Source organism: Staurois parvus, unplaced genomic scaffold (genome assembly GCF_062004578.1).
Source record: "Staurois parvus isolate SC_StPar_1 unplaced genomic scaffold, SC_StPar_1.0 ptg000080l, whole genome shotgun sequence".
Lineage (NCBI taxonomy): Eukaryota > Metazoa > Chordata > Amphibia > Anura > Ranidae > Staurois > Staurois parvus.
This window is the reverse complement of record NW_028317876.1, coordinates 4,946,768-4,969,860: the sequence shown is the minus strand read 5'-3', so window position 1 is coordinate 4,969,860 and position 23,093 is coordinate 4,946,768. Positions and strand designations below refer to the sequence as shown.

Genomic DNA, 23,093 nt, shown 5'->3' with positions numbered 1-23,093 from the left:
CACTAAAACCAACTGGTCCGATGTTCTTCCGATTGTTCTCGGATGGCAGAGGTCAGATGTTCCATGCTCTCTGGTGAACCATTGGGTAGGATCACATGGCACAGATACAGGCTCTGGCTGCATGGAGTAGGTGCAGGAGATATCTATTACCATTTCCTACCAAATGAAAGTCCAATTTCTCCTGAACAAGAAAAGAACCACAGTATAATCCACCTGGGAAAGTTGCACTGATAAGTCCAGTATTACAAACACATGTCGCAAAATTGCGTTCAGGGTTTAGGATTTGTTTAATCCTCTATCTATCATGAAGGGGTTAATATCAGTCTTTTGGGGTGCCTAGGCTCATACTATGGGGTTCCTCATGTTTGTCACAGTCTGTGAGAGAGGTGTTGCTTTCACAGTTTTTCATCGGTTTAGGATGTGATTTGGGTAATAATGGCCTGTTCCCCTGTTCGTGTACACTGACATGACTGGACGGTGCACACTCCATGTGGTGAGGAGGGACACTTGAGGTATGTGCAGTGCTGTGCACAGTGTCCGTTCGGTGTCCCCTCATACACACCGCCCCTCCCCGCCCCTCTCTGTTATATCGTAACAAGGAGGAAGTGCTGCTGTGTATGACCAGGGAACCGCAACGTGAGGCAGTCATTATCCAGCGGCCAGACCTCTCCTCCTGTATCGGGGAGAAGAGGCCGGGAGCTATGGAGCTGCTGAGGGGAGACGTTCATCTGGTGGTGTGGGCGACTGCGGCTGTGCTCCTGCTGACATTGCTGCTCTACTCCACCGTCCCGTTCCTGGCGGATTACATTCGGAAACGGAGAATCATGAAGCCGATCCACGGAGTGGGCCCCAATTACCCCCTAGTGGGGGACGCCCTGCACCTGAAGCCTAATGGAGGAGGTACACTATATAGTGATGGGGGGGCTGGCCTGGCATTGTGGGGTGGATGGTGGGCAGCATCTCTGTGCATATCAGGCAATCAGCACATCTCATAGATGGGAGTCCAGCTTTGAAGTTGCAGGAGGTGGACATTATTTTGTTCCTGAGGGGGGGTTCAGTCGTGGGACCCCCAGAGTGCTGGGCTTTACGGCACTATGTTACTTTAACTGAGAATTGCGCGGTCATGCAGCACTGCACCCAAATGAATTGTATCTTCTATTTTCCCCACGAACAGCTTTATTTTGGTGGTATTTGATCGCCTCTATGTTTTTTATATTTAAAGTACTGCCAATAACCGGAAATTGTCAGAGGAGGGATCAGCACTGATCATCAGGGTACTGATGATCAGTGCCCAGCAGTGCCACCCACCAGTGCCCATCAGTGCTGCACACAAGTTCCCATCAGTGCCACCCACCTGTACGCATCAGTGCTACCCACCTGTGCCCATCAGTGCCTAGTAGTGCCACCCATCTGTGCCCATCAGTGCCTAGTAGTGCCACCCACCTGTGCCCATCAGTGCTTAGCAGTGCCACCCATCAGTTCTGCCCAGCAGTGCCACCCATCTGTGCCCAGCAGTTGTGCTAGTCAGTGCCCAGCAGTGCCACCTATCAGTGCCCATCAGTGCTGCCTATCCGTGCCACCTCATCAGTGCTGCTTATCAGTGCCCATCAGTGCTGCCTATCACTGCAGCCTCATCAACGCACATCAGTGAAGGAGAAAAATTACCTGTTTGCAAAATTTTATAATAGAAACAAAGAAAAACTTTTTTTTCCAAATTGTTTGCTCTTTTTGTTTATAGCACAAAAAAGAAAACACCCTGCGGTGAGTAAATATCACCAAAAGAAAGATCTATTTGTTTGAAAAAATGATAAATATGTCATATGGGTACAGTGTTCCATGACCGCGCAATTGTCATTCAAATGCAACAGCAGAAAATTGGCCTGGGCACGAAGGGGGTATAAGTGCCCGGTAGGCAAGTGGTTAACCACAGGCCTCACTTGGCTCGGCCGTCATCCAGAGAATGCTTTCCATTTTCCACATTGAATGCAAAGAATTGGATGAAGTGGAGACATCCGCACCCCTCCTCTCTTTTGGGGTGATTCAGCGCAGCAATGCCAACATTTTCCCTGAACACCTCTGTTTTAATACAATATGAACATGAAAAATTATGCCAGGAAGCAAATCCAATCTTTATTAGGAGTGAAAGTTTATTCTACATGAAAATAAATAAAAAATGCAAGTTAAATGTAAGCAATCCCAGATCATTTTCTTCTTCTTTTATATAGTAAAAAATACAGTTTTGATTAAATATCACCAAAAGAAAGCTGTCTCAAGAAAAAGTATATAACGTGTCTGGGTACAGTGTTGAGTCATTGTCATTGTCAGTCAAACTATCACAGCACTGAAATCTGAAGAGAGGCCTGGAAAGGAACAGGATGGAACATGCTGGTACTGAAGTAATTAACAGGGCTGTAGTTAGTCTTGGAGTTGCCATTGAAATAAACAAACAAATGTACAAAGCAGCTGCAGTAATACTCTGTGGACCCAATTATTGGAACAATTTATTATGTATTATGAAGTATGTGCAGTGATATTTATGAAGGTACATCTGTAGTCACCCAGTGCAGAGGTTACCCTCACTGATTATTTACTTTGGAACTTACAGCATGGCTCTGCCAGTTATGTGCCTGTACATTGCATCAATGTAACCTTGAACCTAAAAAACAAAACAAAACTGTTACTATGTATGAGGACCCGTGCAAAGCCCATGTGCTGGATATCCAGGGCTGCTATTTTTCTATAGATGAGGTCTGTTGTAAATTGTGGTGCAGAGTCATTTGAGTTTATCTTTAATGATTAAAAAGTGATACTAAAAGGATAAAACAAAAATAAAAAATAAAAATAAGGTACGTTGTACCTGCTCTGTGCAGCATTGAAGCTTCCAATATGGAATAAAAATATATTTGAAATATATTTAAAAAATATTCTTCCCAGATATATTGCCATATATTTGAAATACTACAATTTTGGCCATATTCAATATATTTCAAAATATATTTCAATAAATATATATATATATATATATATATATATATATATACATACACACACACACACATATATACATATACACTGCATGTATAATCAAACTCATCCATCTATCCATCCATGTCTTTCAAAATGATTTCTCTGCATAGCAAAGCATGAAAACACCCCCTAGCATTTCTGGCAGTGGCCATCTTGAGTAAGGTCAGATAATTCATGTAGCATTTATTTCTTCGAATCCATCTAACCTTAGCTCAGGCATTGACTGAGCTGAGAACCCTTCCTCCCCTCCTGAAAACTCCTGGGATGTATGACATCATCTGCCTAGGCCTGGAAACTAGGAAGTAGCTGAAGAAATGTAGAAAAAAAGTTTAAAACAAGTAAATATAGTATACTTTCCTTTTTTAGTTATTAGCAGGGATTCCCATGACCTGAAAGTTATTTCAATTGTTCCATCATGTTAAAAAAGGTTGAAAAATACTGATATACACTAAGTAATCTGAAAGGTGACAGAGGGACAAAGGATGGCAGCCAAAATGTATAAGTACTTTGAAAAGAATGCCACTTTGCAAGTTTGCTGGGATTATGAAATTGTAAAGTACCTTAGTCTTAAGAAGCTGGCCTCCTTAATATATAACTTCACCCATGACTGCCAGTTGTGTTAGCTGGTGAAATCACAATTCATTTCAGTGTTTCATAAGGACAGGTAATAAAGCACAAACTAAAACAGGGAAAAATATCACAAATTAAATCAAAATACTGCAAAAATATATCACTAGTGTAAAGATCGAGAAAAGGCAAAGAGCATTGGTGAGAGATAAAAGTTCAATACAGGTACAAGGGTTGGCCAGGTAAGGTAAACAATGATGTTGCCTGTCCCCAGCCACATTACTATGCTACCACAAACTGCTGCAGCCCTTTCTGTATTTCATGTGATAGAGGTGTGCAAATATGAAGAACATGGGAACAAACAGTTCCTTTTGCCAGGCACTTCAGGTTGAAAAGTTCCTTTGTGTGACAACAAGGACTTCTGATTGCTGGAAATGCCTTTAAGAAAATCCTGCTTACTCACATCCTTGACAAATTATAATTTTTAATGTCCTTTTGATAATCAAGGTTGACAAGTAAAGGGGTGTAACCTTTATGAAAAGGTTTCACACTTATTAGTCGCATGATGGGATGATGTATACCAGTTAGAACATGTTGAAACAATTTGGAAACCTAAATTATTCAAATCTGTGTTTGTGCACATACATAATAAATAAAACACACCGTTCAGATCTGATAATTTGGGCTGGGCATAGATTAAACTTTTTTTTTAATTCAGCTAATAGATTCCCTTATCCACACAATTGAGATAGATGGAGGAATTTTCCATATTGTTCCATTGTATTCTAACAGCAGGGACCACCTTTCTGTCAGAAAACACTGATCAGCGGCTGCAGCCACTGATTGAGAATTTAAGAAAACTTTTGTCAGTCAATAGAAGTCGCCATAGATGGATCAAAATTCAGCCAACCCCTGCTGAATCAGCCAAATTTCAATCCATCTTTGACCAGATTTAATGGTATAGTAAGCTAAAAAAAAAAATTAACCCTGCATGGCCAAGCCATAATGTGCTAGTATGCATTGCATACTAGCACATTATGAAGGACTTACCTTAAAACGAAGCCCTCCAGCAGTACACTGTGACCACTGCAGAGGATTCTATCTTCACCCGGTCTCCCTTCCAGGTTCGTGGACTGCGGCCACATGATTGGCCGAGCTGCAATGACGTCACTCCCTTGCATGCGCACAGGAATTTTGGCCGCAACACACAGCTCTGAAGGAACGGCACGGGTATGCCTTTCCTTAAGAGCGCATGCGCCAGTAATGTCACTGGCTGCTTGCTAGAATATCTCCTAAACGGTGCATGTTTAAGAGATATTAATTTTACCTAAAGGTAAGATTTATCATAAGCTTACCTGTAGGTAATAATAAACAATGAGTTTACTACCACTTTAAAGTATAAAAAGATAAATCTTTTTTGTTAGGAAAAATTGGAGAGGTATTCAAACACCCATCAAGTTTATATTGCTGTCTGTGCCCCTGTCAGGGAGGTTCATCCTCTCATGTGTCTTGGGGACCATTGTTACAGAGAGTAAGAATGAACGATAATCCCAAATTTTAGGTTGCCACCAGAACAGCCACAAAGGAGAAATCTTTCAGTAGAGACACTAGTTTTGATGGCAACTTTCTAAGGGGATTTTCCACACTTTGGAGAGATTTTCCTGCTCTGGTTATGGGAAAATAACTAAAGAAAACAATATAATAAATTAGGGGTGCACCGATACCAGTATCGGTGCCAATACTAAGCATTAGCACGAGTACTCATAAAAATGCTCCGATACGTGACACCCATACAAAATTAATGGGCTTAAATCGCACTGCAAAGAATCACATGTGATTTGAACAGGAATGTGGTGAAATTCCTGTCTGAATCACATGTGGTTTCTCCCACTGCTCCTGTGTGAACCCAGGCTAGTCATAGTGTCTTCACCCTGGGTTCACACCGGGGCAGTGCAGGAGAAATGCGTTTGCGATACACATGTTGCATATTGCCACGCATGCCGGAATGAAAGCAATATTTCCAGCACTAGACTTCCTCCATAAACCTCAGCTGTTGACCTATAGAGGGATTTTAAAGCATCGTCTGTACCCGGGGGGTGGGAATTTTTTTAAAAACTACTTGTCCAAGGGACTAACTTGGGGTCCCAATCTACTTGTTTCTCATGACAATCTTCTTGTCCTGATAACAAAAAAAGATAATTCTAAACAAGCCATATTTAACCACTTGTCCTCTAGAGGATTTACCCCCTTCCTGACCAGGTCATTTTTTGCGATATGGCACTGCGCAACTCTAACTGTCAATTGCACGGTCATGCAATGCTATACATAAATGAAATTTGTCCTTTTTTTCCCCACAAATAGAGATTTATTTTGGTGATAGTTGATCACCTGTGCGTTTTTTATTTTTTGCGCTATTAACAAAAAAAGACCGACAATTTTGAAAAATATATATATATTTTTGACTTTTTGCTATAAGACATATCCAATTAAAAAATTTAAAACATCAAATTTCTTCACAGGTCTTTGCTAAAACAAATTCCCAAATCAATGTAAATTAAATTGGGTTATGTGAAAGTTATAGCATCTACAAATGGCAACGTATATACTGGATTTTTTGTTTTATACTGGTAATGATGACGATCAGCGACTTGTTGCGGGACTGTGAGAGGCATTCTGACACTGGGGGGAACTGACTAACTGCCATTGACATCTCAATGACACTAATACAGTGATCAGTGCTAATAAAAAGCTCTGACACTGTACTAATGGCACTGGGCAGGAAGGGGTTAACATCTGGCCTGAAAATTACACAAAACCCCCAAAACATATATTTTCTGAAAGCGGACACCCTAGAGAATAAAATATTGGTAGTTCCAATTTTTTTTATGTCACATGATATTACCACAAAAGTCTAGGAAACGCAAGATTTCAGTTAAAAACACTGAATTTAATATTAGTGCACAAAAAGGCAATAAATTACCCATTTTTGGTAGAATATAAAAAATGTGTCGAGTAAATAGATGCCCAACATGGCAAACCTTAAATTTGAGTGCACTTGAGCAATAGGGAGAAACGTTAATACCCTATATTTTTTTATAGGTGACACTTTTAAAGCCCCTTATAGGTCATCAGTTTAGTGTTACGGAGGAGGTTTAGTGCTAGAATTATTGCTCTTATTTTGGCATGCGCAGCAATATGTAACATGTGTATCACACTGACGTTTTCATGCGTAGGCACCTGACATGTGCGTTTACGTTCGTATGTGTGTATATGTTGGGTGCCTCAAAACTTTTGGGGAGGAGGGGGTTATGTGCTTGGGTGTAACTTAAATTTTTTTACAATGAAAAAAAAAAAATTTTTACCTAACTTTTTTTCCCCCCATCACATAGGGGACAAAAGTGATGTGTCCTATAGACACAAAGAGCTGGCACAGGAGCGAGCATGCATGATTGCCCCCAGAGCGAGCAGCTTGCTTGGGGGCACTCAGCAAAGGGGGGGCCATAAGCACTGGCAGGAGACCATAGAGGAGGATGGGAGTTGCTCTGTGAAAACCATTGAACAGAGCGGGTAAATATAATGTGTTTATTATTTTAAAGAAAACCACTTTGATATGTTCACAAAAAATGAAAAGGTGAACTAATCACTCATGGAGGTAAGTGTGTCTAGGGTATTAGTTCACGTTTTCTTTTTTGTGAAAATGGGAACATAAACTTTACGCTGACCATGCACGCAGGCTGAACGTGAGAACTCACTAAAGAGCGTGAATGGAGAATCTCCCTTGCCAGCTATTGTATTCTAACAGTCAACTCCCTCTGCTGTCAGGGAACCCCAACAGCAACTACTGATGATCGTTTCCTTTGCCAGAATTGAATTTAATTTGATACCTTTTTATATTTGCAGATTTCTTTCTACAAATCATTGAATACACCGAATCACTCCGAGATCTACCATTTTTTAAATTGTGGATTGGTCCTATGCCTTTTTTAATAGTATATCATGCAGAAACTGTAGAGGTAGGTAGTAAAATCCTTGTGTACATTTTTATTTCTGCTTTGTATATTTGAGGAGTGGGGGAAGGGTGAAACTAGGGAGGTCTAGGATCTGGTTAGGTAGCTATAAACACGTTTCCGTTTGCATAGTTAATAGGAAGCAACTGATAGAATTAATGAACTATTTGTATTCTATTGAAGGGTCAAAATAGTTGATTCTACAGTATTCATAACTTTACCTTCTGTGGCTCACTGGCCTGGTGCTGACTGCATTCCCCCACCCCATTTTTTGTATGGGCATCACAGGGACAGAAAGTAAAGAAATCTCAGTGGAAGAAAAACAGTGGAGCTAGTGACAAAAATAGTAAAACCTAACTGCAGTCCAATACATCCAGCACTAGACCCTTCTCTGCCCTCAAAGGGGTGCACAACCAAAGATGATACTGTATTATAGCACATTCAAGAAATGGCCAGTACACCATAAATTAACCTTTTCATATTATTTGAGTTTATTTATGGTGTATTGGCCATTTCTTAAATGATAAATAAAAAACATTTTAAAAACAGATAAAGGCCCTGTGTATGGCAATATTAAAGCTGTTAAAGGGAAATAGATTTCCAGCACACCGATAAAATACTAATTTATTTGTAATAAAAGCTGTGGTTTCACTTTAACACTGCAATGAAGTGCATCCTTTTATGGCTGTAAATAATAATAATAATAATAATAAAAACATTTATTTTATATAGTGCCTTTAACCACTTGACCTCCGGAAGATTTACCCCTCTTCATTACCAGGCCGTTGTTTGCTATATGGCACTGTGTTACTTTAACTGACAGTTGCGTGGTCGTGCAATGCTGCACATAAATAAAATTTGTCCCTTTTTTCACACAAATAAAGCTCTTTTTTAGTGGTATTTGATCACCTCTGTGGTTTTTATATTTTGTGCAATAAATGAAAAAACAACAACATTAAGAAAAAAATTTTTTGTTACTTTCTGTTATAAAACATATCCAATAAAAAATTTTAAAAAATCACATTTCTTCATAAATTGAGGCCAAAATGTATTCTGCTAATACAATGCCAATATGCTTAGATTGATTTGTGCAAAAGTTATAGCGTCCACGAATTGTAGTATATATACTGGATTTTTTTTTTATAATAGTAATGGAGGTGATCAGCGACTTATAGCAGACTGGCACTAACTGACACTTTGTGGGAACCAGTGACACTAATACAGTGATCAGTGCTAAAAATATACACTGTCACTATATTAATGAGAATGGCTGGGAAGGGGTTAAACATCTGGGGCGATCAAAGGGTTAATTGTGTGCCTAACCAGTGTTTTTCTGTGTACAGCGTGCTGTTTTTACTAGGCAATCTGCTAGATTTTATTCCATGAATAAAATCTAGCAGATCACCATTGACATAACACAGCTCTGCCTTGTTTACATAAGCAGAGCTGTGTTCTGTCAGTCTCCTGGACTTTCTTTGGTGATCAACAGGTGCTGGTGCTCATCCATTGGCCTTCACTTGTTGATTGGCTTCTGCTGTGTCCAAGCACAGCAGAAGCGATGCTCTGGTGGCAGGCGTGCGCCCCCCAGTGGATAAAGTGCAAAATCATGTTTATATACGTGGTTTTTCACAGAACATCTGCCCTGTAGCAGTGAATCTGCTTTAGGGCAGATGGCAAGTGATTAAAGATAGTTTCTCAAAGTTCTTTACAGAAAAAACACAAGAACTACACAGGATAAAACAAAGGAAAAAATTAGACATGAAAGCTTGTCTAAAGAAAAAAGTTTTAGATTTAATTTGAATGAGTTTAGAGAAGATGACTCTCTGATGTTCTTTGAAAGCAGGAGAAGGCTCTGTCTACCAGCAAGTTGTATGTGAGTAGGGGACACACAGAAAAGACCAGAATCTGAGGAGAAAAGGTTACAAGGGTGGGAGTAAGTTGATAAAAGTTCAGACAGATAATGGGGTGCTAAGCCGTGAAGAGCCTTATTGGTGAGCAAGAGGATCTTAACCACCTCCCGCCCGCCATATAGTCCAATGATGGGCGCAAGGTGGTTCTCTTGTTCTGGGAGGGCGTCATATGACGTCCTCCCATTCTCACCACGCATACATGACTCAGTGAACGTGCAGCGCGGGAATTGGTGGTGCTCTGTGTCCCTCGGACACAGCGAATCACCGATCTATGGAAAGAGCTGAAGATGTCTGCTCGGTCATGTGATCAGCTGTGTCCAATCACAGCTGATCACATGTAAATAGGGAAATGCTGGTTATCGGCATTTCTTTCCTCTCAAGCTGTCACACTGACAGCTCGAGAGAAGAGGTGAGCCGGAAATCGGCATTCCGTGGAGGGGACATGTACACTGATCATCTGCCCTGATGATCAGTGTGCCCTGATGATCAGTGTGGCCCCAGAAGTGCCACCTGTCAGTGTCCATCAGTGCCAGCTGTCAGTGCTGAACAGTGCCACGTGCCAGTGCCCATCAGTGCCACATCAATGCCACATATCAGTGCCTACCAGTGCCCATCAGTGCCACATATCAGTGCCTACCAGTGCACATCAATGCCACATATCAGTGCCCATCTGAGCTGCCTTTCAGTGTCACCCATCAGTGCTAGTCAGTGCCACCTATCAATGCCAATCAGTGCCACCTATCAGTGCTGCCAATCAGTGCTGTCTATCAGTGCCAGTCAGTGCTGCCTATCAGTGCCAGTCAGTGCCACCTATCAGTGTGCATCAGTGCCGCCTATCAGTGCCCTTCAGTGCCGCCTATCAGTGCTAGTCAGTACCGCCTAACGGTGCCAGTCAGTGCCCTGTCAATGCTGCCTATCAATGCCGCCTATCAGTGCTGCCTTTCAGTGCCCATCAGTGATGCCTGGCAATGCCCATCAGTGCCACCTACCATTGCCTCCTCATCAGTGCCCATCAGTGCCACCTATCAGTGTCCATCAGTGCAGCCTATCAGTGTCCATCAGTGCAGCCTCATTAGTGCACATCAGTGAAGGAGAAAAATCACTTATTTACAAAATTTTATAACAAAAACTAAGAAAAAACTTTTTTTTTTCAAAATTTTCAGCAGTTTTTGGTTTGTTTAAGGAAAAAAAACCCCCAGAGGTGATTAAATACCACCAAAATAAAGCTCTATCTGTCACAAAAAAATGCTAAAAATATTATATGGGTACAGTGTTGCATGACCGCACAATTGTCATTCATAGTGTGACAGCGCTGAGAGCTGGAAATTGGCCTGGGCAGGAAGGGGGTATAAGTGCCCAGTAGGCAAGCGGTTAACCCTTTGAGGACTGTAAGATTTTGGAACGCCAAAAGAATCAATTTTTTGTTTTTAAAGTTCGTACACTTCAGTTGCTGTAACTAAGCCATTTCATGAAATAATTGGCAAAAAGATAGATCCATTTGTTGATAAGAACTAATATTTTGACTCAAACCAAAAAAAAAAGAAGTATTTTAAGTTCTTAATCAGATGATACAGGCAATTAAAAACATGGGACAAATACGTCCCTTGGTCCTCAAAGGGTAAAAGTCTATGAAACCTGACAGGTAGCCAGTGTAGGGATGTCAGAATAGGGGTAACATGGCCATGTGTACCAGACCTAGTGAGGATTCTGGCTGCAGGTTTTGTACATGTTGAAGTTAATGAATTATGGATTTAGGTACAACAGCAAGTAGAGCATTGCAGCAGTCAAGTCAGAACACCACAAATGCATGGATTAGCTTTTCATCTACAGTTTATAATGGCATAGGATACAGCCAGGCAATGTTTCTCAAGTGGAAAAAAGATGTTCAGACAACATTTTGTACACGTGGATCAAAAGGTTAAACTTGCATCAAATATCACCCCTGGATTTTCGATTTAGAGCTCAAATGTAGCCAATGGCTCCTGCTGCTGCCTCAATGGCCAGTGAGGAGAGAGAGAGACATTGCTCTTGGGCACAGCACCAGATTGTGATCGGGCTCAGATAGTATTTGTGGGGGCTGAGGTGGAGGAGCAGAACAGAGAAGGTTTTAAACCTTAAGTTCCCAGTCACACTGGATGTGAATTGGTATGCGATTTGCATGCCATGCGACTTGCAAGCCGCACCCTATTGTCCACAGTTACAGATTCATATCGGTGCGGTTCTGACTTGGTCGGAGTCGAACAGATTTCTAAAGTAGTACATGTACTACTTTTGGTGCGATTTGCATAGATATCTGTGTCAGATGTCTTGCAAATCGCATCTGAAATCGGTATGCCATCCAACGATTTCAAAGTCAGGTTTGGTGTGACCAGGGTGTTATGCAGAGAATCAGTTAAAGTGGACTGCATCTAAGCACCACAATCCAAAATTTAATTAATAATTATTTAATTATTTTTTAATATCCAAAGCTAACTCATCCATCCATGTCTCCATGCTTTATTTTGCTGATAAATAATTTTGGAAACCACACTCTTGTATTTCTGGCAGTGGCCATCTTGAGTAAGGGCAAATGACTCGTGTATCATTTACTTCCTGGAATCCATCTGCCCTTAGCTCAGGCATTGGCTGAGCTGAGAACCCTCCCTCTCATCCTGAAGACTCCTGGAATGTATGACATAATTTTCCTAGGTATGGAAACCAGGACATAAATGAAGAAATGTAAAAAAAAAAGTTTAAAACAGGAAAGTAGCATATTTACTTATCTATTTACTAATGATAGCAGCATAAGGATTAAAAATAGTCCATGATGATTGAAAGAGTGAAGTTCCACTTCAAGGTATAAACCTTCTACCTTTACAACTACTTTAAGACTCTTTGTCCACGGTTGCATATTATTGTACTATGGCAAGTAACATGAGTTGTCTTTTTTGTGTTTATATTTTTTAGAAAGCTCAAAGACTAATTAGATCTCTGAAGTGAAAAATTGTGCTTACATACATGTTTATCTTTGATTCTTTGATTTAGATGCATTATAATTGCACTTCAGATGCAATCTTGACAGCGAGTATTCAGTTGTACTTTTTTGTTTAAGTCCAGCCAAAACTGTTTTTTTTTTAAATTTGGATAAAGTTGGGAAGGATCAGAACCCCTGTTAAGATTTTATTTTATCTGGGACTTGGTATAGAGAGATTTCCCCTCTTACTATCACAGTGACGGTTTCACTCAGGAAGCAGGGGAAATTCTGTACCAAACTGTACAAATCTCCTGAGACTAGCAGTCAGTGGCAGCAGTGCCTTTGATATAACACTGCAGATATTCACCTATGAGCCTTTAGACACAGGAGTGCCTAGGCAACCTCATATACCAGGTAGTGCCCTTCTGTTTTCCAGCAAAAATACAAGATACATTTTAAGTGTACTGCTTAGGCACAAATATAGTGGATGTTAACCTACAAATAAAAATATAACTTTACAGTTTATGAATTATTAGATGCGGTGACTGCATTTTTTTCATTTTTTAATTATATTTTATTGTCACTAGATAATCCAGTTTGTAAACTTTTTACTTTTTTTACTTCCTTTAACAGACCAGGTTGTCATGCAAAGAGTGGCAGTTGGAGGATTGTAACAAACCATTTAAAGTGTTACTAAACCCACAAGAGTAAACTCGGTCTGTAAATGCAGTAAAGTGTGCTTGTTATACTCACTGTGGAACCTAAGGGGTTTAATCCTCCACATTGTGTAAAAAGGCTGTTTTTATTTGTTTTTTCTCTGATCCTCCCATTCTTCTACTGCCCCCAGTCCATCTGCTGATGGTACAGAGCTATAGGAGTCACTCTGCACATACTCAGATTAGTGTGTATTGCTAGAGAGTTTGTTTCTTTTGGAGGGTGCATGTGATCAGCACAGAGCCAATCAGCACTGTCCAGGCAGAGGGTCAGGAGTTATGCAGTCTCACAGAACAGTCAGAGAATGAGAACGCCTCCTACAAGGTTTAATCATTGCTTAGCTGGACACTGATAGAAGTCACAAGACTGATATATACTGCTGATGAGAAAAGGTATTTAGCAGTTTATATTTACTAAAATAATTGAATTTTATGTTCTGTGTACTGTGGGAGACCAGATATAGTAAATGCAGGATCCTGAGTTTAGTAACACTTTAACACTAACAGGGGTGCTTACAATGTTCTACTTTTATTCATTTATGTATTCATTTATGTAAAACCTTTATCCCAAAAAGAAAAAAAAAACTCTAACTACTTAAAAAGTGTTATCTGCTAGTGTATCTAACACTACTACCTAATTAACAATGCTGATGTCCAAAGGTGGATCCATTGCTCCACCATGCAGAATAGCAACACCCTAAGGTGGGAAGTGTGTAACTGGCTGGATTACTAGGTAAAAATAAATGAAAAATATCCTAATAAAGGAAAACAAATGGAGTCACCACACTAAGGTTAATACTTCTTTAACATTTCTAGATGTGACCTAAAGCAAATCTTCTCCACTTTGAGACTCAGGTAAACTGTATGAAGTGTTCCAGGTGGCATGTAGCAGCTTGGAGGTGGGGGGGGACTTGAATTAGGCTGACATTATTTAGTGGAGATACTTCTCATTTTGTACAACACTATAAAAATTATTGAAATTAGTATTGAGTTTCCAATAGAAATAGTGGTGATGAAGCATTCTGTTGCTAAACTGTGTTTTTCTATTTTACAGCCTATACTTAGCACATCAAAACACATGGACAAGTCCTTTGCATATAAATTTCTTCATCCTTGGCTTGGATTGGGACTATTAACAAGGTATATATAGGGGACTATTTAACAAGTATACATTTTACCTTTATTTGAACGCCGATGGCATTTTAGCACAGAATGATGTGTTTTTCTAAATTACAGTTAAGCTCCTTTTCACACAATCGTTCCGATCAGGTCCACCTGTCAGTTTCAGGACAGTTCATTCATCTGTATGGACCGGAGGCCGTAAATGGACTTATGTCAGTTTACATCCACCTATCTCTGATCCGGTACACTAAAATACAAACAGAATAGGATCTGTCCTCTCCTGTGTAGGCGGATTGGAGATAGTCTGGTGTAAATGGATAACAGAGCCTGTTTAAACCTGACTGCTCATAGAGCAGCGTGGGTTCTGACCTTGTCCACTCTGCATAAACTGAGCAGACACAGACCTGTCATCTGCCTGCTTTGCTCTGCTCAGCAGGGGATCAGTGGGCGGATCCCCTGCTGATCAAAGCGGATCCACCCTGTGTGAAGGGGTCTTTCACACTAGTACGATTTCAGATGCTACTGGAGATGGAAATCACATCAATTGTACCCGTTCATGTCAATGCAACTTTGGTGCGATTCCAGTGTGCGATTTTGGTCCCATAGAATATACAGACCTTATCCAAGTTGCATTACATAATCGCATTGAAAGTCAGATCAAAATATGATCCCAGCAGTGTGAATCTAACCTAAGTATAATATAAAAAGTAAATATTTTTAATAGACTCTGAGGGCTTCTCTTGCAAATATATTGATTATTGGTCCCGCTATGCTTTAGCTTTATTTTCCATTCTTTAGTGTCTGCATAACTTATTCCCATGGACCCTTAAAAACATAGCTATTCTTTATTTGCTTAAACGAGGTGACGTTCCATCACTGCAGTGCCAAGAAACCCCTGTTGTAATGTACCCACTATAGCCCTAGCATAGGGGAAACAGAAAAGCAAAGTACTTTACTGATTTTACTGAACACACTGAACTATCCACAGTATTATTTTATTGAACAAATGTATAGCTAAATCCTGTCTGCAGCTCAGACTTTGCTTTTGCATTCCCAAGAAACAATGCAAGTGCAAACAATATCAGGTTCCTTTTCAATTCCTTTGGGTGACGTTTTTCTCACAGAAAGAAAGGGAATATCTAAAATTTAGGAAATTTCCTAATGGGGACAACTAACCAAACAACTTGGGATTTCGATTCACTTTGGATACATTTCTTTTTTTTTGCTGCTAATGCAATAGAAATAAAAGTAGGAAAGAAGGAAAGTATTATTCGGTATAAGATTTCCTCATTAAGCAATCAGGTTCATACCAACTGGAGAGATCCACTTTAAGGCCTGGTTCACACTAGTGCAACTTCTGATGCGATTCTGTGCGACTCAAATTGCATGACGAGGGAAATCACATTATTTTTAATGGTTCCCATTCTAATCAATGTGACTCAGAATGGGGAGATTTTGGAAAAGGTTCCTGTACTACTTTAGTGCAATTTACAATGAGACTTGGCCTCATAGAATATGCAAAACCGCATGAAAGTCACACATAATCTCACTGTAAATTGCATCAAAGTCGCAGTAGTGTAAACCAAGCCTAAATTATAAGCTATGTCTATTTACACTAGTATTTACACTGCATATTGGTGTGTTGAAGATGCTGATATCATTGGTGCAGCTTCCAACAAAGATGATTATCTGTGAAAAATACTTTCAGAACTTTTTTGTTTGTGTTTATTCTCTAGTGGAGTCATGCAGGTCATACCTGTTTTCTGACAGGAAGTAGGATAGCTCCTATTATTAATTCCGCCTTTAAAGTTGATCCAGGGAATATCCGATTGCCTCTTGGGGGAACAGGAATGAATGAATTCCCCTGCAGGAGCAAATTGGATCCTACTTTTCTGGGGTTTTTTGCCTTCCTCTGGATCAACTGTGGATGTAGGATTATAACAATTTTTTTTTTATACTTGAACTGGATGTACTTTTGTCTTTTTTCAGCCAGACTATGTAACCTTTTGCTGTTTCCTACATATACATACTGAATAATTCAAGTGAAATCCTATGCCACCCAGTCTAATGAAGAGGTTAGTTTGAATAAAGTAAACAAAAACATGAATCACCAGGGGGTAAAGCCCCCCATCCCAGCACAAATGCACTTCAGAAAATACAGTATTTGGATACACAATAAATGTCATCTTAACTTTTGCTTTCTAAACCAGCATCATCATTCATAATTTGTGCACAAGGAACATCTCTGTAATGTAGATATTTCCTGGATTCTTGTAGAACTCAGAAATAAAATGCAAATTGTATGGAAGACCAGTTTATATGTGACTTACATAAATTCTCCTCTAGTCACATTATTCTGAAATGTCTTTCCACTTTAATTGTGCAGGAGGTAACCACACAAAATAAATAAATTGATTTTATCTTTACAGTAGTGGATTTTCAGATCTGAAAAAGCAAATATCACAGACAGTTCAATCCTTCATATTTTTCTTAAAATGAAAACAGTTTGTATATTATTACCTTGGACAGAGGGGTGGCGGTGGATGTGGTATACTTGGATTTTGCAAAAGCGTTTGACACAGTTCCCCACACATGGCTAATGTGTAAGGTAAAGTCTACGGACTTGGAAAAATCTGTATGTAAATGGATGGAAAACTGGCTAAAAGATCGTATTCAAAGAGTAGTGGTTAATGATTCATACTCTGAATGGTCTGGGGTCATCAGTGGTGTACCCCAAGGTTCAGTGTTGGGACCCTTACTTTTTAATATATTTATAAACGATATAGGGTCTGGGATTAATAATCCAATTTCAGTCTTTGCAGATGACACCAAGCTGTGCAGTGAAATAACGTCCTTACAGGATGTCTTCAACTTACAAGCCGACCTCAATGCACTGTTTAATTGGGCAACTATGTGGCAAATGAGGTGTAACGTTGATAAATGTAAGGTTATGCACTTGGGGGCTAAGAATATGCATGCATCATACATACTAAGGGGGGTTACAACTGGGGGAATCAATGGTGGCGAAGGATCTGGGAGTTCTGGTAGATCACAAGCTTAATAATGGCATGCAATGCCAAGCTGTGGTTTCTAAAGCGAGCAAAATCCTCTCTTGTATTAAAAGAGGTATAGACTCCAGAGAGAGAGAGAGAGATCATTTTACCGCTGTACAAATCATTAGTAAGACCTCATCTTTAAAATGCAGTTCAGTTTTGGGCACCAATTCACAAAAAGAACATTGGGGAACTTGAGAAAGTACAGAGAAGGGCAACTAAACTGATACGAGGCATGGAGGAGATCAGCTATGAGGAAAGATTAGAGGAACTGAATTTATTCTCTCTTGAGAAGAGGAGAGTAAGTGGGGATATGATCAACATGTATAAATACATCAGTGGTTCATATAGTGAACTCGGTGTAGAGTTATTCACCCTGAGGTCATCACAGAGGACAAGTGGCACTCTTTACGTCTGGAGGAAAATAAATGTATTCTCCAAACACAGAAAAGTTTCTTCACAGTGAGAGCTGTGAAAATGTGGAATAGTCTCCCTCAAGAGTTGGTTCTGGCCAGCTCAGTGGATTGCTTCAAAAAAAGCCTGGATTCTTTCTTAGATACACATAATATAACTGGATATAACATTTATAGGTACAGTTGATCCAGGGAATATCCGATTGCCTCTCAGGGAATCAGGAAGGAATTTTTTTCCCAGCAGGAGCAAATTGGATCATGCTTTGCTGTTTTTTTTTTGCCTTCCTCTGGATCAACTGTGGGTATAGGATTATAACTTTTTTTTTTTGTATGGTTGAACTGGATGGACTTTTGTCTTTTTCAGCTATACTAGTTATGTACAGTGAGGAACAGAAGTATTTGAACACCCTGCGATTTTGCAAGTTCTCCCACTTAGAAATCATGGAGGGGTCTGAAATTCACATTGTAGGTGCATTCCCACTCTGAGAGACAGAATTTAAAAAACAAATCAGGAAATCACATTGTATGATTTTTAAAGAATGTATTTGTCTTGCACTGCTCAAAATAAATATTTGAACACCTGAGAAAATCAGTGTTAATATTTGGTACAGAAGCCTTTGTTTGCAATTACAGAGGTCAAACGTTTCCTGTAGTTCTTGACCAGGTTTGCACACACTGCAACAGGGATTTTGGCCCACTCCTCCGCACAGATCTGTCAGGTTTCGGGGCTTTCGCTGAGCAACACGGAGTTTCAGCTCCCTCCAAACATGTTCTATTGGATTTAGGTCTGGAGACTGGCTAGGCCACTCCAGAACCTTGATATGCTTCTTACGGAGCCACTTCTTGGTTATCCTGGCTGTGTGCTTCGGGTCGTTGTCATGTTGGAAGGCCCAGCCACGACCCATCTTCAATTCTCTGACTGAGGGAAGGAGGTTGTTGCTCAAAATCTCACAATAAATGGCCCCATTCATCCTCTTCTTAATAAAGTGCAGTCGTCCTGTCCCCTTCGCAGGAAAGCACCCCCAAAGCATGATGTTACCACCCCCATGCTTCACAGTAGGGATGGTGTTCTTGGGATGCAACTCATCCTTCTTTTTCCTCCAAACACGACGAGTGAAGTTTAGACCAAAAAGTTCTACTTTGGTCTCATCTGACCACATGACTTTCTCCCATGCCTCCTCTGGATCATCCAGATGGTCATTGGCAAACTTCAGACGGGCCTGGACATGTGATGACTTGAGCAGGGGAACCTTCCGTGCAATGCATGATTTGAAACCATGAAGGCGTAGTGTTCTACCAACAGTGACCTTTGAAACTGTGGTCCCAGCTCTCTTCATGTCATTGACCAGCTCCTTCCTTGTAGTTCTGGGCTGATTCCTCACCTTTCTTATCATCAGTGATACCCCACGAGGTGAGATCTTGCATGGAGCCCCAGTCCGAGGGAGACTGACAGTCGTCTTTAGCCTCTTCCATTTTCTAACAATTGCTCCAACAGTTGATCTATTTTCACCAAGCTGCTTGGCAATTGCCCCGTAGCCCTTTCCAGCCTTTTGGAGGTCCACAATTTTGTCTCTGGTGTCTTTTGACAGCTCTTTGGTCTTGCCCATGGTAGTAGTTGGCATCTGACTGACTGTGGGGTGGACAGGTGTCTTTAAAGAGCTCAGACAGGTGCTACTAAGTTAGATTAATGAGTGGAGTAGAGGTGGACTTTTTAAAGGCACAGTAACAGTTCTTTGAGAGCCAGAATTCTTGCTGTTTCTTAGGTGTTCAAATACTTATGTTCAGCAGTGCAAGACAAATAAATTCTTTAAAAATCATACAATGTGATTTCCTGATTTTTTTTTTTTTAAATTCTGTCTCTCAGAGTGGGAATGCACCTACAATGTGAATTTCAGACCCCTCCATGATTTCTAAGTGGGAGAACTTGCAAAATTGCAGGATGTTCAAATACTTCTGTTCCTCACTGTAACTATGTAACGATACATAATTTATATAACATCAACAGTTTCCACACCACTTTACAAAATAAAGGAAGACAGTACAATTACAATACTATTCAATACAGGGTGGTTTGGAGGGCCCTAGTCATGAAAGCTTACAGTCTAAAGTGAGGGGCAAGCAATAGAAAAGGTACTAACTGAGGGACAAGTTGATGGAAAAGGTAAAAGTACAATTTTTAGGTGGAGAAGGATAGGTGTTCCTAAAGAGATGAGTTTTCAAGGATCACATAAAGGCAATCCTGCTTACTAATAGAACACAGCTATAAAAACTTTGAGGTTGCTTTTGTAAAGGAGTAGAGAAGGTTAAATTAGCACAGTGAATGTTCCGTTTGCAAAGTTAATGGTAGTGAAAAAAAGGTGAAGCTGTGTTCACTTTAAAATTCCCAGTCATGTGCTACTTATAGACGTAAAGCCTAAGTGCAGTAAAGATTGTAAACAGAAAAATTAGGATACAGGACATAACTCACAGTCAGCAGGATGTGCCTTGTGTGCAGATTCCTCTTCTGTTGGTGAAAACCTTCCTCCGTCCTAATGCAATAGGGTTTAGTACAACTAAAAGGTTGTCACAGGCTCTCATCAAGAGAACCACCCTTGTCCACCCTTTCTACATAGATATGCCATTCATAGAAGCCATACTACATCTTCTTATGAATAAAACTATCTATGAATTGGAGGAGGGGAGGTGTTAGCTATCAGTCATCTGCTTGTCATCCATCATTTCATTCGTAGAAGCTTTAGTACCCCTGCTGCTGTACTTTTCTGGGGATGAAGACTTTCACTAAGAAGAGAAATCAGCAGAAGGCGCACATCCTACTGATTGTACGTTGTGTCCTTATTTTTCAGTTTGTGATTTTGGCTGCTCTTAGGCTTAGGTGGTCAGCTGTACATGCATGATCTTATCATCACACCATCTTTCTAATGAAAGATCACTGTACACACATGTCTGTTCACAAATTGTGAAGGAGGGGGAAGAATTCAAAGAATAGCTAATGTCAAAACATTTTTCTCTTCATTTTAGAAAAGGTAATGGTTAAAACCATTCCAGTGTCTTTACCATCTGTGTTCCATTTGGGAGATTCTTCACTTCCTGTCCTTTAGATGCAGCAGGAAGTAAGATAAAAAATAAGCATTCCCATTGGAAGAGTTCATCTCCTGCTCTGCTGACAACCCACAATTTTGGATTTCTCCTCACTTTCAGACAGTGAATCGAATGAACCTTTCTCTTATATCTATAGGCAGGAGAAAAGTAAAACAAGGTGTTTTGTAGAATATATACAGTGCTCAGCATAAATGAGTACACCCTAACAAATTTGTAAGAAAACCTTTACTTTCCTTTCAAAATCTAAATATTCTGTGGGACACTATACTACAAAATACTCCCACAAATGTGGCCTATTGATTGCAAACAAGATTTGTTAGTTTGCACACACAAAAAAGTATTTTTCCTAACAAATTCATTCACGACCATATTGCAAAAATGAATATATCCCAATGAAAGTCTTAGGAGCAAAGTTAAATTTTAGACAATAGAATCCTAATTAAGAAGAATTCAGCTACAGGTGAGTCTAATTATTCATTAAACAGGTGTTCAGCAGACAGTTGGTTATAAAGGTTAATTAAAAAAAAAACCCTTCCCATTTAATGCTGTCAGCAATGACACCAAATGGAAGAGATATGTCACAAGGCCTGAGAAAAAAAAAATTTCTTTACACAAGAAAAATGAAGGCTACAAGAAAATCAGCAAAGCTTTACCTATCAGTCAGAATACTGTAGCAACATCTAACGAAGATGAAACTGTAACCATCTCATAGAGACATCCAGGCCATCCATGGAAGTTAATACCTTGACAGAAACATCTTTTGATAGGAAGGGTTGAAGAAAACCACCATGCAAGTTTACTGCAGTTAGCTAAAGAAGCAGAAAGCCAAACTGGGGTGATTGTTTCCCGTGACACAATATGGCATACACTGCAGAGGAATGGCATGCATGGGTGTCATCCACGAAGGAAACCTCTCCTAAAGTCCATGCATGAAAAAGCCCACCTAGAATTTGCCAGGGCCCATGCTGAAAGAAGAAGAAGGCAACTACTGGGACTCTGTACTCTCTAGTGATAAGACCAAGATAAATGTTTTAGGAACTGATGGCTTCAATACTGTATGGCATCGCAAAGGTGAGGAGCAGAAAGAAAAATGCAAAAAAGGTGCCTACAGTAAAACAGGGTGGTGGCAGTGACCTTCTGTGGGTCTTCAACAGTGCTGCTGGTGTTGGTGAGCTGCATTTTATTGATGTTATCATGAATTCACAGATGCGCTGCTCTATATTGAAAGAGAAGATGCTACCATCACTCCGTTCCCTTGGTCGTTATGCACTTTCCAATATGACAATGATCCAAAACACCCATCCAAGGCCACTGTTGCATTTCTGAAGAAGAACAGAGTGAAAGTGATTCAGTGGCCAAGTATGTCTCCTGATCTGATCCGAATCGAATACCTATGGGGATTCTGAAGAGACAAGTTGAGTATCACTCTCCATCCAGCATCCAGGCTCTAAAAGAGGTCGTTTTTGAAGAATGGAAAAAGATAGATGTTGCAGTATGTTGCCAGCTTGTTCATTCCATGGCTAGAAGACTTGGTGCTGCCCTTACAAAATATGGAGGTCATACAAAATACTAGATGGAGTAGTTTTTGTTGTGGGGTGTATTCATTTTTGCATCAACTAATTTGAGTAAAACTGAAGATTTTGTAATCTAAGTTATGTTATTAACCTTACTTTCATGTAATGAGCTAAACAAATGTTCTATAAAACCCAGTTTTGTCAAAATTGTGGAAATTGTTCTTGTGTTCATTGAGATATTGATTAAAATCTTACTTTTCAAAAGTGTACTGATTTATGATGAGCACTGTATATATACACTATATTGCCAAAAGTATTGGGACACCCTTCCAAGTCATTGGATTCAGGTGTTCCAATCATCTCCATGGCCACAGGTGTATAAAATCAAGCACCTAGGTATGCAGACTGCTTCTACAAACATTTGTGAAAGAACGGTTATCTCTCAGGAGCTCAGTGAATTCAATCGTACTGTGATAGGTTGCCACCTGTGCAATAAGTCTATCTGTGAAATTTCCTCACTACTAAATATTCCATGGTCAACTGTTAGTGATATTATAACAAAGTGGAAACAACTGGGAACAACAGCAACTCAGCCACAAAGTGTTAGGCCTCGTAAAATGACAGAGCGGGGTCAGCACATGCTGAAGCACACAGTGCGCCGAAGTCACCAACTGTCTGCAGAGTCAATAGCTGAAGACCTCCAAACTTCATGTGG

The 23,093-nt window shown here is 40.0% G+C and overlaps 1 protein-coding gene across 1 annotated transcript in view; it reads left to right on the top strand.

Annotated features, from left to right (window-relative positions):
• Positions 1 to 563: 563 nt before the first annotated feature.
• Positions 564 to 23,093, top strand: part of CYP4V2 (cytochrome P450 family 4 subfamily V member 2) — a 70,740-nt gene continuing 48,210 nt past the window's right edge. Inside the window, exons 1-3 of the mRNA XM_089669583.1 lie at positions 564 to 900; positions 7,495 to 7,607; positions 14,232 to 14,317. Of these exons, the coding sequence (XP_089525709.1) occupies positions 618 to 900; positions 7,495 to 7,607; positions 14,232 to 14,317 (482 nt within the window). The 5' untranslated portion in view covers positions 564 to 617. The remainder of the gene's footprint in view (positions 901 to 7,494; positions 7,608 to 14,231; positions 14,318 to 23,093) is intronic.